This window comes from Eurosta solidaginis, chromosome 4 (assembly GCF_040869045.1).
Source record: "Eurosta solidaginis isolate ZX-2024a chromosome 4, ASM4086904v1, whole genome shotgun sequence".
NCBI classification, from domain to species: domain Eukaryota; kingdom Metazoa; phylum Arthropoda; class Insecta; order Diptera; family Tephritidae; genus Eurosta; species Eurosta solidaginis.
The window spans coordinates 16,719,967-16,732,968 of NC_090322.1; the positions used below are offsets into that span (position 1 = coordinate 16,719,967).

The 13,002-nt window shown below is 38.4% G+C and overlaps 1 protein-coding gene across 2 annotated transcripts; it reads right to left on the bottom strand.

The window, feature by feature from the left end:
• Positions 1-8,667: 8,667 nt before the first annotated feature.
• LOC137247674 (transcription factor Adf-1-like) lies at positions 8,668-12,666 on the bottom strand. Of its 2 annotated transcripts, none has more exons than XM_067778643.1 (4): positions 12,436-12,666; positions 12,166-12,302; positions 11,920-12,094; positions 8,668-9,323 (listed from the first exon to the last, which is right to left on the bottom strand). In XM_067778643.1, exons 2-4 carry the CDS (start codon positions 12,296-12,298, stop codon positions 8,774-8,776), a joined length of 858 nt encoding a protein of 285 aa, XP_067634744.1. In that variant the 5' UTR covers positions 12,299-12,302; positions 12,436-12,666; the 3' UTR covers positions 8,668-8,773. The 2 variants fall into 2 exon arrangements, with proteins under 2 accessions (XP_067634744.1, XP_067634743.1); XM_067778642.1 differs by having other exon boundaries at positions 12,354-12,662.
• Between the last annotated feature and the right edge of the window lie 336 nt (positions 12,667-13,002).

The window sequence follows — 13,002 nt, forward strand, 5'->3', positions numbered from 1 at the left end:
TTCACTACTTGCGTTTTGCGCCTTAAATGCTGCCTGTCTTTTTTAGCATTTTCTACACCCCGCTTAACCTGTCACAGCTTCTTGGGGTGGCTTTGAGTTAGTGGCTAGAAGTCGCCTTTTGGCCCACATTTCGCTTTGCTTGCCAGTGTCCAGTTCAAATAATGGAAAATCTTGTTAAAGAACAACAACAATAGAATGCTGTTAGACTGATTGGTTAACCATAAACCATATTTCAAGTTCGTCCAACGACCTTTGAACAATTTATGCCATGGTTTACTTAAGCGGTAGTGTAGGTTTTAGAAAGAAAAAATTTTACGAAGTAATGAAATATGGCAGGAATCAATAGATGAAGACGGCGTCTATAAGTTGGAGATAATTATACATATGTGCGTATCACTAGTTTGCATTGAATTTCTTTTTCCTATAGGTCCCCCCGTTTTAGCTTCTGCGCTGTATGTAGAACGCGACCTACGTTTATTACCCGCGGCAGGGAGTATGTCTTGCATATCACCCTGGGTATATTACCTACGAGAGAACTGCGTGATCAAGGCTAATCAGTCAATTTTTTGCTGTTCTAGTAAAAGTATGCTCACATAATACATCCAACTGGCTACAGTATGGGACAGTTTCAGAACCTTCTGTGAAAGCAAAAGCTCTATTTCGCCAGCATTAAGACACCATTTCAGTATCCTCGATAGAATACGAATGACAGCCCATAAGAGAAACACTTATAATTCAGTTAGAAGATAGTTGATAATCATACTTGATCGGAAACAAGCGCCGCTGACCATAATCAGTATGCATAAAGAGCGCTGAGCAATTCCACTGATACAGCACTGTACTAACTTCCCCCAGATTCAGAGAGCTCTTTATTGTGATGTGTAACATAGGAGGGATTTGGCTACCCAAACTTCGAAGTATATATCGGGAACTGGAAGGGAGAACAATTCAGAAGCATATCTTTACGTAAAAGGAATAATTGGTGAAACTACAGTAGGAGACGGCATAAAATAGCTGAGAACCACTGAAATATGCCCGTAACGAGAAGCGCAGCTACCATGTCTATGAAGTCATGTGGTAAGCTCATGCATTCACTATCGTATATTGTATACAGTCACATTACGCCTAACCCAAGTGTGGTGTAGGAATGTGGACCCAATCATAAGTCAACTTAAAATCACTATCATTAATTTCACTAGGAGAGGAACCTTTTCGGGCAAAGTAAAGAAAGCTGCGGAATACTGGGGGAGAACCTGTAGCATTCCTAGTTTATTAGAGATATTATTTGCTAAAACGGTCAAATTTGAAAATGGTTCAAAATAGGATATGGAAGGTAAAGATCCTATCAGCAAATATCCTGTTCGCATGGGTATAGAGCGTGCGGCACGGGCAGATAGTTTCGCAAGAAAAGAAATGGCTATACAGCTCATCGAACTTGCACTATTCCTTATGTGCGCACACTATGAGGAAAAAACTCAGAGCTGATGAGAGGAAACTCAAAGAGGTACATTAGATTTAGACCAGATCAGGTCTGCGACAATTAAAGTTCAGTTGGTGGAGAGTTATACAGGAGCTCTGATGAAATAATTTGTATTACTTTCTTCAGTAGTAAAATCAGTTGTTACGCCTGCGGATAGGCTACAATTTTTATTTATTTAAATATAGTAATCTTTGAAATACAAGGTTTCTTACAGACTACATAACGAATTAAATATATTTACAAAATAATTCATTTAATTGTAATTTAAATTTAGATTTTTCATTTGAGAAATCTGTATTCAAAGAATTTGAGAACAAATTAAAATCTCGTAAAGTTCTGATGACAGGAGCATAATATGCATAGTTAGTCCTCAATAAAATAAAAATCTTTACTTCTTAGGTTCCTCTGTGGAACCAAGAAGTTAATTCGTTGTAAAAGGATCGGGCGTCTACTATGCCTTGAATGATGTCAAACACAAAACTAAGCGAAAGCAAGATTCTTCTGTTATCCAACGTTTTCAAGTGAATAAGGAGACATCTAGCATTATAAGACGGAATAGGCTCTTCAAAGCTTAATCTGCGCAGAGCAAATTTTATGAAGGAAGGGGACCTAGGATACTGTCCTGAGGAACGCCTGAGGAGGCAATGAAGGGATCGGACGCACAATCATCAACAACGACTACACACTTGCGAAGAGAAAGATAAGATTTAATCCATGATAGGAAGGTTGAGTGAAACCCGACATTGGCTAACTTATCTATTAAAATTGAATGTCTAATCTCGTCGAAGGCTTTTGAGAAGTCTGTATAAACAGTGTCCACTTGCAGCTGATCATTGAAAGCTGACACACAGTAATAAGAAAAAAACGACCAGGATCTGCCAGACACGAAGCCATGTTGATTGCAGGAAATTAAGTGACTTAGAGAGAAATGCATCTTCTGTTTAACGATGTATTCAAACAGCTTCGACGTTGTTGATAATTTTGCAATAGGGCGGTAGTTAGCTACGCTTTCTTTATTACCGCTTTTATAAATAGGAGTAATTGGGCCAAACTTCACCCATCAATAAAAACTCCACCTCCAAGGGATTTGTTAAAAATGAGAAGAAGGGGAAGAGCCAAAGCTCTAAAGTTCTTAAAAAGATATGACGAAAAAACGTCCATATCACGCTTCATAGAGGGTTTAATGTTATTGACTCCTTCCACTATATCTTCTAACGTAAGCATCAGAGAGCCAAGATTTATTGGGCTATTTAAATTAAAGACTATTTTAGGCGATGATTGAGAATCATTATCAAAGTTCGATTTGAAAACTTCCCCAAAGAGATTAGCGGCTGCGTAAGTCGAACCTGCCCTAGTCTCATTGTAGAACACGCCCGATGGAATATTTGAGCGAGTCTTCTTCGAGTTAACGTATCGCCATAGAGACTTAAGGTTACTCTTGATTTCGCGCTCATTTTGGACTAATAATTTTTAAGTATTATACACTGGTTCACTTAAAAAAAATATCATTACGACAGTTTTTGAAATTATAAAAATATATCTGAAGCTCTTAAGAAAATCGTATGGTCATATTGTTAAAGAACTCAGGTTGTGAATTGCTTATGTGTGCAATTAAATAACTAGATTTCACAGAAAACAAAATCTACTTTTAGGCGTTTGACAGCGTTTCGCACATGTTGTTGGTTATTGTATGTCTATGAATTACATATGTAAGCATACATATGTGTGTTGATGGCCAATATGCTTAGGAGTGCGGTTTATTGACTGGGCGGGTATGCATAGTCCCATAAAGAAAATTATTAGATAACTTTAGAAAACATAAGAAAAGGTTAGAAGAGGGCGAACAAAGAAAGTGTGAACAACATTAAGGAAGGAAGATTTTTGGAAACTTGATTGCGTTACATAAAATTTTTTTCTGCTGAAACCAAAAATTACGCTCGCGGCATGTGCATGCATCATACGCTTAAGTGTAACCCGTTTCCCCATTGACGCGCTTATGATTTGATAGTGTTAAGTTGCCTCAATAATGTAGCACTCTTTTATTAACGCTGTCAGCTTGCCACATTTTGGCGTTAACGAACCACATCATAGCCTAAGAACAAGAATTTATTCAAGTGAAAAAAAATCATGACCAAGATGGGAATATGAAAAATTGGCGCTGAGGTACGTTGCTAGAAACGAGTTAGATGGCGAGATCTTTATAACGGTTTTGTTATTTCAAAGTCATATTGTGAGCACGCTGTTGAAGGCAGCTCCCCCAAGCTAGTTAGTCCGAATATGCTCTAAACTAAGCTGCCACATGTTTCTTTAACCCTTTGACTTTGTCGAATGGCTTTATTAAGCTAACTACTTGCTTTTGGCACTCGATTTGTTGTGAGGTTATCTGAGTTGAAAATACAAAAGAAAAAAATGCGTAGAGTAACCAAAAGGATTTCTTCTTCTTAGCCGCTTGGAGGCTAGTGATATTAATAATCATGTGTATGCGCCTTGTAAATTTAGTGATTGCCTTATTTCGACCGAATTTGTTGTGCTTAAATGAATAGTATATAAAGAAGGTATTCCTCGCTCAAGGCGCCAAAACCAAAGTGGTTAATAGTTCTATTTTTTTTTTTCTTTATTTTCGGAATTGTATAATTATTGTTTAATTCATTTATATATAAAAGATAGGAGGATACCTCGCGCTGGACATATACCAATCTATGTATATCCCCACAGCGGGTTAGGGGCTTTTAATATACCCGCGGTAGGTATGCCTGTCGTAAGAGGCGACTAAATACCAAAGGGGTTGTATAGCGCAACCCTCTCAAGGTGTTGCCAGTGCAATTGTCAGTCTCACCTACCCGTGGCGAATACTGTTTTATTAACAGCCGGGGCTCTGACGACCCTGAACTCCTGATTGATCTAGGGGGTGGGTACGCGGGATGGCCTTGAAGGTTTCATGTGGTTATACCAAATCGTTCCCGATATGGTTGGGCTAGTACCTTTATGGTGCTTGTTACCGGAACGTACCGGATCTGTATCCGGCAAAGGACCATCAACTTCGATAACACTCCCCAAGGCCTTTGGAAGTGCCCTTATCGCTACAACAACAACAACAACCAATCCTATATCACTGTAATTTCCTCCATTCCACTCTCAGCCCGCCCTTACTCTTCTTCCCTACATCGCGTCTTTCAATCCTTATTCCGTATAACTCTCTATATACTCCCTATTCTACTTTGGCTATCTTTCCAAAGCTCGGACTCTCACTCCCTCTTTCTCTACACCTTCTATCGATATCCCCATTTTATATTCATCTTAGTTCCTTCTTCAACTACTTCACTATCCCTGTGCTGATTACCTATGATTAAAACATAAATGTAGGGCTTTTCATGTCAAGTTTTCACACTTGAAAAACTGGATATCTCCAAAATCCACCAAGGTTGGTGAAAATTCTGTCATTGTAGGGTATATCACCAGGACTTTTCAAACAAAAAAAAATATGAAATTTTGTATTAATTTTTTTTCAACTTTTTAAAATTTGGCAACGTTTTGCAATAAGAACCTGCTGCGATTTTTTTTCTTTCCGGAAAGTGAACCAAGGACCAATAGATTACAAAAAATCTATTTTACGGTGCGATTTACCTGAAATTTGGCACAGGGTTTCCTCTTCTACAAGCTTAATATTTGGGACCATTTCTTTCCGCTAAGTGGACCAGGATGGTGCGATTTTTTTTTAAGTGTATAATTTAGGCCGCCTTTCGAACAGGTAAATCCAAAGAGGATAAATATAATAAGAGCCATCACTCGTTATTTTTTAGGCATTTACTCGATGTAAACTGTGAGGTAGTCGCTACTTTTTTTTTATGAGGGACATGCGGTGTTGTCACTTTATGCAAACGTGTTTTTTGCAAAGAGAATTAAATAATTAATTAAATACAGTCGGAAAAATAAACACAAATACCCCATGAAAATGTATAGAAGACATTTATAAACATCTCGCCCAAAAAAAATAGCGACTACCTCACAGTTTACATCGAGTAAATGCCTGAAAAATAACGAGTGACGGCTCTTATTATATTTATCCTCTTTGATAGAGATAAAAATTGAGAAAGTAAGAGGGGAAGGTAGGAACGAGGCACCTAGGGAGAGATTAAAAAAAATTGAGGGTGGTTGAGGGAGAGGTTTTAAGTGTGAGTAGAAGTAAAAGTGGAAGACACGGAGTAGAGACAGGAATCAAAAATGGATAGGAGGAGGAAGAGGAAATTAAGGCTGTAATCTCTCATAGCGCAACAGCTGAAAGTGTGTTAGAGTATAAGAAATCGCTGGAAAGAATGGGGATAGGGAAAAAGCGGATGAGCAAGCTAAAAAGGACACACCCTCGAGGCCTATACCGTAAAAGGACCCAATCAGATTGAACGAGATTAAAAAAGTTTCGCATGATTGCCCAAGCAGAAAAGGCGTAGACCTAAGCGCGCGACTGCAAAGTATCGAAGATCATGTGCAGGTCTTAAAAGCTTTACCTAACAAAGTTACTCATCATTGAAGAGGGGACTGTAGGCTCGCAAGGATAAGACTCCAGCTATTAGCAGTGGCACAAGTATCAGATATAGAAACGGCAATTAGCATACGTCCCAGAAATCGTCTATTATTTGCAAAGAGGATGGAGTTGTTTTATCACAAAGGTCCTGGTTTCTGATAGAGTTTTTTACTTTGGTCGTCGAGCAAACTTCTGGTAACACTATGCACTCATGCAGTATATGTGGGGTCCTTTTCTCTTCTTTTTAACTAACCCTACACATTCATATAACTACGAAAAGGGTTTCCTTTTGTCCCCATTGTTCTGTCAGCTGTATATCCGCTTATTGTTATAATGTATGTACATATATCCCAGTTCTGTTGCTGTTATCACCAGCCTATTTGGGTAGCATTGGTTTCCATAAAAAACTACTATTCAAATTTTATGGTTGTTTGTTGTTGTATCTTTGCTTCTCTTGTACTTTGCGTAGTTATTGCTCAGCTTTTGTAGGCAAAAAAAAAAATTTATTTTCCTCAACAAACTCCAAGTAGTTTGGATGCTCAAAAGTTTTCCTGCAAATTTCTTCCATCTCCCTACAAATCCTTGCTTGTATGTTTGTGTCTGAGAAATTCATATGCACATGTGTGTGAAAGTTTAATTTGTCATGTTTTAGCAATGGGTGGTTTTCTCATATGTATATCCCCACCTACCGCAGTTTGTGGCATCGTTTCACGTTTGTTTTTTCTATGTATGTATGTATGTATATCTGTTGAGACCCACTGCTGACGATTAATTACAATTTTAAATGGCATTAATTTCATATTAAAATAAATAACCTCAAAAAATAGGAAGGAGCTGGTGATGGTGGACCAAAAGCATATGATAGGAAAATCGGCCATCTTTTGGAAACTTCGTACTGAAGGACGTCACTAAATCTTCTAAGCATTGAAGACAGTAGAATTAAAGGCAGTCAGGTATCCAAACCTTTGTCGAAATGACTCGGGCTCATCCTACTAAGGCTGTCATTTCAGTATAATTATGCTCAAACCATGCATCTCGTTCACGAATGGACGATTAGTTTAAGAAGGAAGAAATACTGCTACAAAAAATAACAACAACAATGAGCAGACAGCAATACAGTGAAAACGACTTCCATTTGGATACTGTAACAAATTCACCTCGTCCGGTCAATTTGAATAAACAATTAAAAAGAAGAACCACGCAAATTATAAGAGAATCCTATCCTTAATCTCCTTCGAAGATATATCGCCCTTCTTTTTATTTTTTAATATGCAGGAGCTATCTTCATAAATGTAAGAGTTGCCTCACGGCAGGATGTGAAATAAATTTCCTAGAACTACTATTACATCATTTCGACTACAACGGCTAGTCTGGAATATGCGCCCCACGCAATATTTCCAGAAAGAGAGAATATTACAAAAATATGCTTGCAACTGTCTCTTTACGGCAGGGGAATCTTACTAATAGGTAGGGGTCAACCCGATATGATTACTTTGATTAGCTGTTTTTCAATCATTACCAGCTTCCGTTCTTTAGTAATGACAAAGGCTGACAGCAAATTGGGATTTTGCGCTAGGTAGCTGAAGCGTTTTAACGCCGACATAGAGAAGTTGCAACTCTAAAGATGCTCTTTCGAATAGGCACGTTTGTGTTCATTGTCCAGCCGTCTGATTTCCATGTGCGGGTTCTCTCGCTAAGGCTTCAGCTTCTGCTATGAAATAAGGCCTGATCTACAAGAACAGGAATAAAGCGAGCCAACGCAGATTGGATGACCTTGCGAAACGCGTGGTCCCGTGGAGGACGCTAAAGAACGCAGTAAAGCCACTTGCATGGGCTAGGGTTGGGTTCGACACCTTCCTATAGCTTCAACACCTTCCGGGTTTAAGTTTATCCCTTCGGTTGTTGATTCTGATGTAACCAATAAAGGGTTAATATTACTCTTACCACTTACTCTTACATACGAAAGTCTGGTTCCCAATGGTTGGTTAACGTCTACTGCAAGCTTATTCGGCAGGAGTATTTCGGAGGCTCTCCTAACTTACCGAGGGCCCCGACTCAAGTGACATTACAGCTAACATCAAAATACTTTATAAAATCTATTCAAAACACCACCTCATTTCGGCAGCGCTTTCGCAACCCATGTGTGTACTTCTTCCAAGAAAATCATCGCGGCAAAAATGCATCTGATTAAGTGCATCTGATTAAGAAAATGACGTTCGGAGAAGCTATAAAACAGTTTTTAGCAGCAATAAGAAAGCAGAACACCACAAATTACAATACGAGCATGATCTTAATCTCTCTCTTTAACACGACAGTTTTAGGGGTGAGGAAGAGGAACGCATACTCCCCAGGGAAACGCGAGTCACTATAGCTCAACTTCGTTCTGGATACTGTAACAGGTTAAACTCTTACCTATCCAGAATCAACACCGACATACATAATGTATGCCCTGCTTGCAATGTATCCCCACATGACACCATCTCTTTAATTGTAATGTGGAACCAACGCCTCTAACATCCCTTTCATTATGGTCCACCCCTGTTGAAACAGCATGTTTCCTTGGACTCCCGTTAGAGGATATTGATGACAATTTGTGATCTGTTAGGCAGCTGTGTATAAAAAATATAACATTAGGTCCAAGCAATGCAACACGAATAAAATCTCAAACTTTATTAAACTGAGCATTCTAACTTTATTCTTTTATATTATCTACATAGTATGTCCTTATGTAGTATATATGTAAAACGTATACCTAAATGGTTATAGATATTATATTATTTGTAAAATTGTTCATCTTCTTCCTCTATTGCTGCCTGCATTACAATTTCAGTGCAACGTTGTATAACGGTAATGCGCCTCTTTGTTTTAAATTTTGCTATCATAGCACCAATCATAGTCGTAAAGCCACTTATTGCTGGATCAATAGCGGGAGTGCGTGCTTTTTGTTCGCAGATTTCTTTGAATAAATTTGTAGTTTCGATCATAGCGCTATCTACATCACCAACATCCAATGCCTTTCGTTTGCCTTGATGGTGAGCTGATGAAGACGGAATTGACTGTTGTGTATTTAATTCTGCAGCTCTAGATGGAGCTCGCCCCAAAGGTGTAGATGAGACTTGTGGAGGAGTTGGGGATCTAGATCTGGATGGTGAACGTGTCATAGATTGAGAATGTTCCTCATTTAACGAATGTGACTGTTCTTCTTGCTCCGCATTATGCTCCGTTTTTGTCTCATTGTCTAGGATATCCAACGGGTCCATTTTAAAAGTAGTATATTCTACTTTTGGCCTTATTATTTTGTTAGTTTGAGGTCCTTGACGCGCGCTTTAAAAAAAGTAGTTAATGTAACATTACTTGCAAATCCATACATATATTCTGTGACAATCTGTTTCTTTAACTCGATATGTGACTTGATCAGCTTATACATATGTTCTGAACAGCCTTAAAAATAATAGTAGATTGTATAATTCGCTTCTTCTCTTTCCGCTGTAAGTGAGCACTGATGGACGCTTTTTAATGCGTAAATTTAACACCACTGCTGCAGTCTGTTATATTTAACATTAAAAAAATGCAAAGCGGAATAACCTCCAAAGAGTTTTTAGACCGAGCTTCTCTTCCAATTATGTCGTGTTCCATTAAATTTTTCATACAAACTGGAAGCAACATATTTTACGCCGACTCCGAACGGCAAATGAATTTTCACTGAGAAGCTTTTCATGGCAGAAATACACTCGGAGTATTTGCGAATCGCTGCATAGATGCGACCCCGCTTAAAAAAACGCTTTTACTAATTGTAAAAACTTGTTTTTAAATGTTTGATGTGGCTTTGCCCTGGATTTGAACCCAGCTATTTTGTTGTGGTAGGCAGAGCACGCTACCACCACACCACATCGGGATTCAAGGGTTTGAGTAGCGCAATATATAGCTTCTCCAACCCAATTGTCAACCTCACCTTCGAGCGGCGAATCCCGTTTCACTAACAGACGAGGCTCTGGCGACCCCAAGCTCCTCATGGAACTTGGGGGTGGGGAGGGAGGGATGGCCTGAAGGTTAATGTGGCCATATAAATCGTTCCCGAGATGGTCGGGCCAGCACCTTAATGATGCTGTGTTACCGGAGCGTATCGGATCTGTATCCGACAAAGGACCATCACATCGATAACACTCCCCAAAGCCTTCGGGGAGTAACCTAATCGCTACAACAACAACAACAACAACAACCACACCACAGCGGCCGCCAACATTGTATTATTCCAAAATATGAAAACATGCTGGTGGAAACTGATTGCAGACAAAGGTGTGTCATAATGACCGATGTAAAAACCGACTCTTCGCAATATTTACCAAGAGCACGTGTATTATTTTGTCTACTTTCGTCTGTCGAATGCAGTGATTGGAAACTATTCAACACTTGCCTCAAGAGAAGTACGCTAGTTAATTCCTACATATCCAGTTTCGACGTACCAAAGGGGAATCAAGGGGTTGATAAGCGCAATACAAAGCTCTTAACTTCAAAGCTTTCGCAACCCAATTATTAACCTCACCTACGCGAGAGGAATAATGTTACAAATATGAATTTATCATATACATATTTAGCAGGCTAGGCTCTGGCGGCACCAATCTCCTCATGGAACTAGGGGGTTGGGGAGATTTTGTCCTAGAAGGTTTAATGTGGTCATATTAATCGTTCCCGAGATGGTCGCGTTAGTACCTTAATGGTGCTTGTTACGGGAACGTACCAGAACGAACCTTCGGGGAGTGTATTTATCGGTAATACAACAACAACAGGTCTTTGCCAAAACTGACTCAATGACGGCATTTTATAACTAGGCGTATTGGTTGCCAATCTTAGGTGCCCTTTGTGGTTGCGATCGCAATCTATAGCTTCTTTAATACAATTTAGGAGTAGCGTGCAAAAAGGGATTACGGGTCGAAGATCCCTTTCAGCGTAAAACAACTCTATAGGTAGAAGAGGTTCAGTTATAAGCCCACGCCAAATATTTTTTTATTATCTCTGAAACAGACTTCGCGACGACGAAAAATGTTAGGCTCTTGTTTCTGTTTTTTGCTTTGTTCTTCAAAAAAATTGAAGTTACTCTCACCCCCATACAGTGTGCCTCCGCATATAAGCTGTGTAAACGTCCCCGATTTCGCTGAAATTTTATATTTGCCCTTTTCTATATAAGAAATAGGACATATAAAAATTGCATTAACACACCACTATGTTATATGCGAAAAGGTAACATCTATTCCCAATTTATTTCGCCACTTTTGGCGAAAATTGTGAAAAATGCATTTTGTAACATATTGTTTGGAAGGATTATATATAAAATATACTATATATTAGGAAAATGTTTCAAATACTACAACAAAAACAGAACCACCTAAATTTTTTAAAACACCAAAGTCTCAAAACTTAATTTTCAAAGAAGTTCCCTTTGGCAGGAAACCCCAAGCTCCTCACGGGAGGACCGGGTTGTATGACCTAGAAAGTGCAACACGGTCATATCATTTCTTAGCACAATGGTGCTATTTTCGGAATTATTAGGAACGCAACGGTTCAATATCCGGCTATGGACCATCAACATCGATAAAACTCTATAACATTCGGGTAGTCTCCTTATCGCTACAACAAGAATGGCGATAGTACACTAAACGGCCTTCACCTCTATGTACAAATTTAATGTTATTTATGTGGATACAAGAATGGAGTCTGGCCAATCCAAGAATGTTCGCGCAAATTTTAATATTTAGTATGTTTGCCGTAGGCGTAAACAAAAATTGACTTCAAACAATGCTTGGTACTTTTTCCCATATAAAATGTGGTCGGCGCCAAAACCAGACTCAGAAGCTGTGCAGATTTTTTCTAACTCAACTTAAGCTACCTAAATAGATTGCCATAATTAGAATTTTTTACTCACGGTCGTTGGATTATGTGATTTTTTAAGAAGCTTAGACGATCTAGAAGCGCCCATCGTCTTGGAGGTGGCACATCTGGCAATTCACTGTCATCATCCCATTGCGGTGGTGGCGGTTGGCGAATTTCTTTGGTAAAACGTTCTCTTAAATTGAGCCAACGCCGCCTCACATTATTATCTAAGTATGTCCATAAAAAAGATTTGTATATATCGAATGAATATACATATATTAATTTCTTTTTGAAATACCATCAGTTTCCATGTGCTGTGCAATTTTTTGCCACACTTTTAGCTTCTTATCCATATTCTTGTAGCCGATATGTTTTCTATCGTATAAAATGGGATATCCCTCCACCAAATCAATAAGCAGTTCGTCATCCATTGGTCTGAAAAGAACAAATATAATAAATAACTTAAAATTGAAATTAACAACTTACAAAATTGACGGTGGCAAAGATAAGGGAAACATAAAATATGTAATGGTTTTATGGCGAAAAATAAATTTTCACAAATTTTTACTTTCACGTAGTCCGTTCACAGTCGCGACTTAACAAAATGTCGTAACCATAACCATATACAGAAATAATCATAAAGCGCTGTATAAATGTTGCATTTGTTTGAGCAAAAATATGTGTATTGCATTGTTACAATGCCATTGTAAACCATTGTGAATGATGACAAGGTGTGTTATCTTATCTGTCAACTGCCTGACAGGCTGTTCAATATAGCTACTTTTCAGCGCTTTGACAGACTGTTCAATATGACGGCGCCTATCTTCAGCGGGTGATAGAAAGAGAATGAGACAGCGATACATAATTACAAATCAGGTGATCCAATCACTTTGGAATTTTGACGTTTATGCAGAAGATATCACACTTAGTCATCATTCACAATGTTGTAAACTTTACCAAGTAGCGCAAATGGCCATATTACGGAAATCTTTATGGAAATTAAAGTTAAATTTTTAAACAGACAAAATGTTATAATTTTGGAATATTTAGCATCTAGGACACCTTAATTGCAGTAATTGAAAGAAAATGTTTGCTTATACTCAAGTATTTAATTATTTTTTCTATATCTATTTTT

Coding starts and splice junctions, on each gene's coding strand:
- LOC137247674 (XM_067778642.1), bottom strand. CDS start 12,385: ATGTTTCCCTTATCTTTGCCACCGTCAATTTT. Junction 12,303..12,353: donor TCTTTGCCACCGTCAATTTT/GTAAGTTGTTAA, acceptor TGTTCTTTTCAG/ACCAATGGATGACGAACTGC. Junction 12,095..12,165: donor ACAGCACATGGAAACTGATG/GTATTTCAAAAA, acceptor GGACATACTTAG/ATAATAATGTGAGGCGGCGT.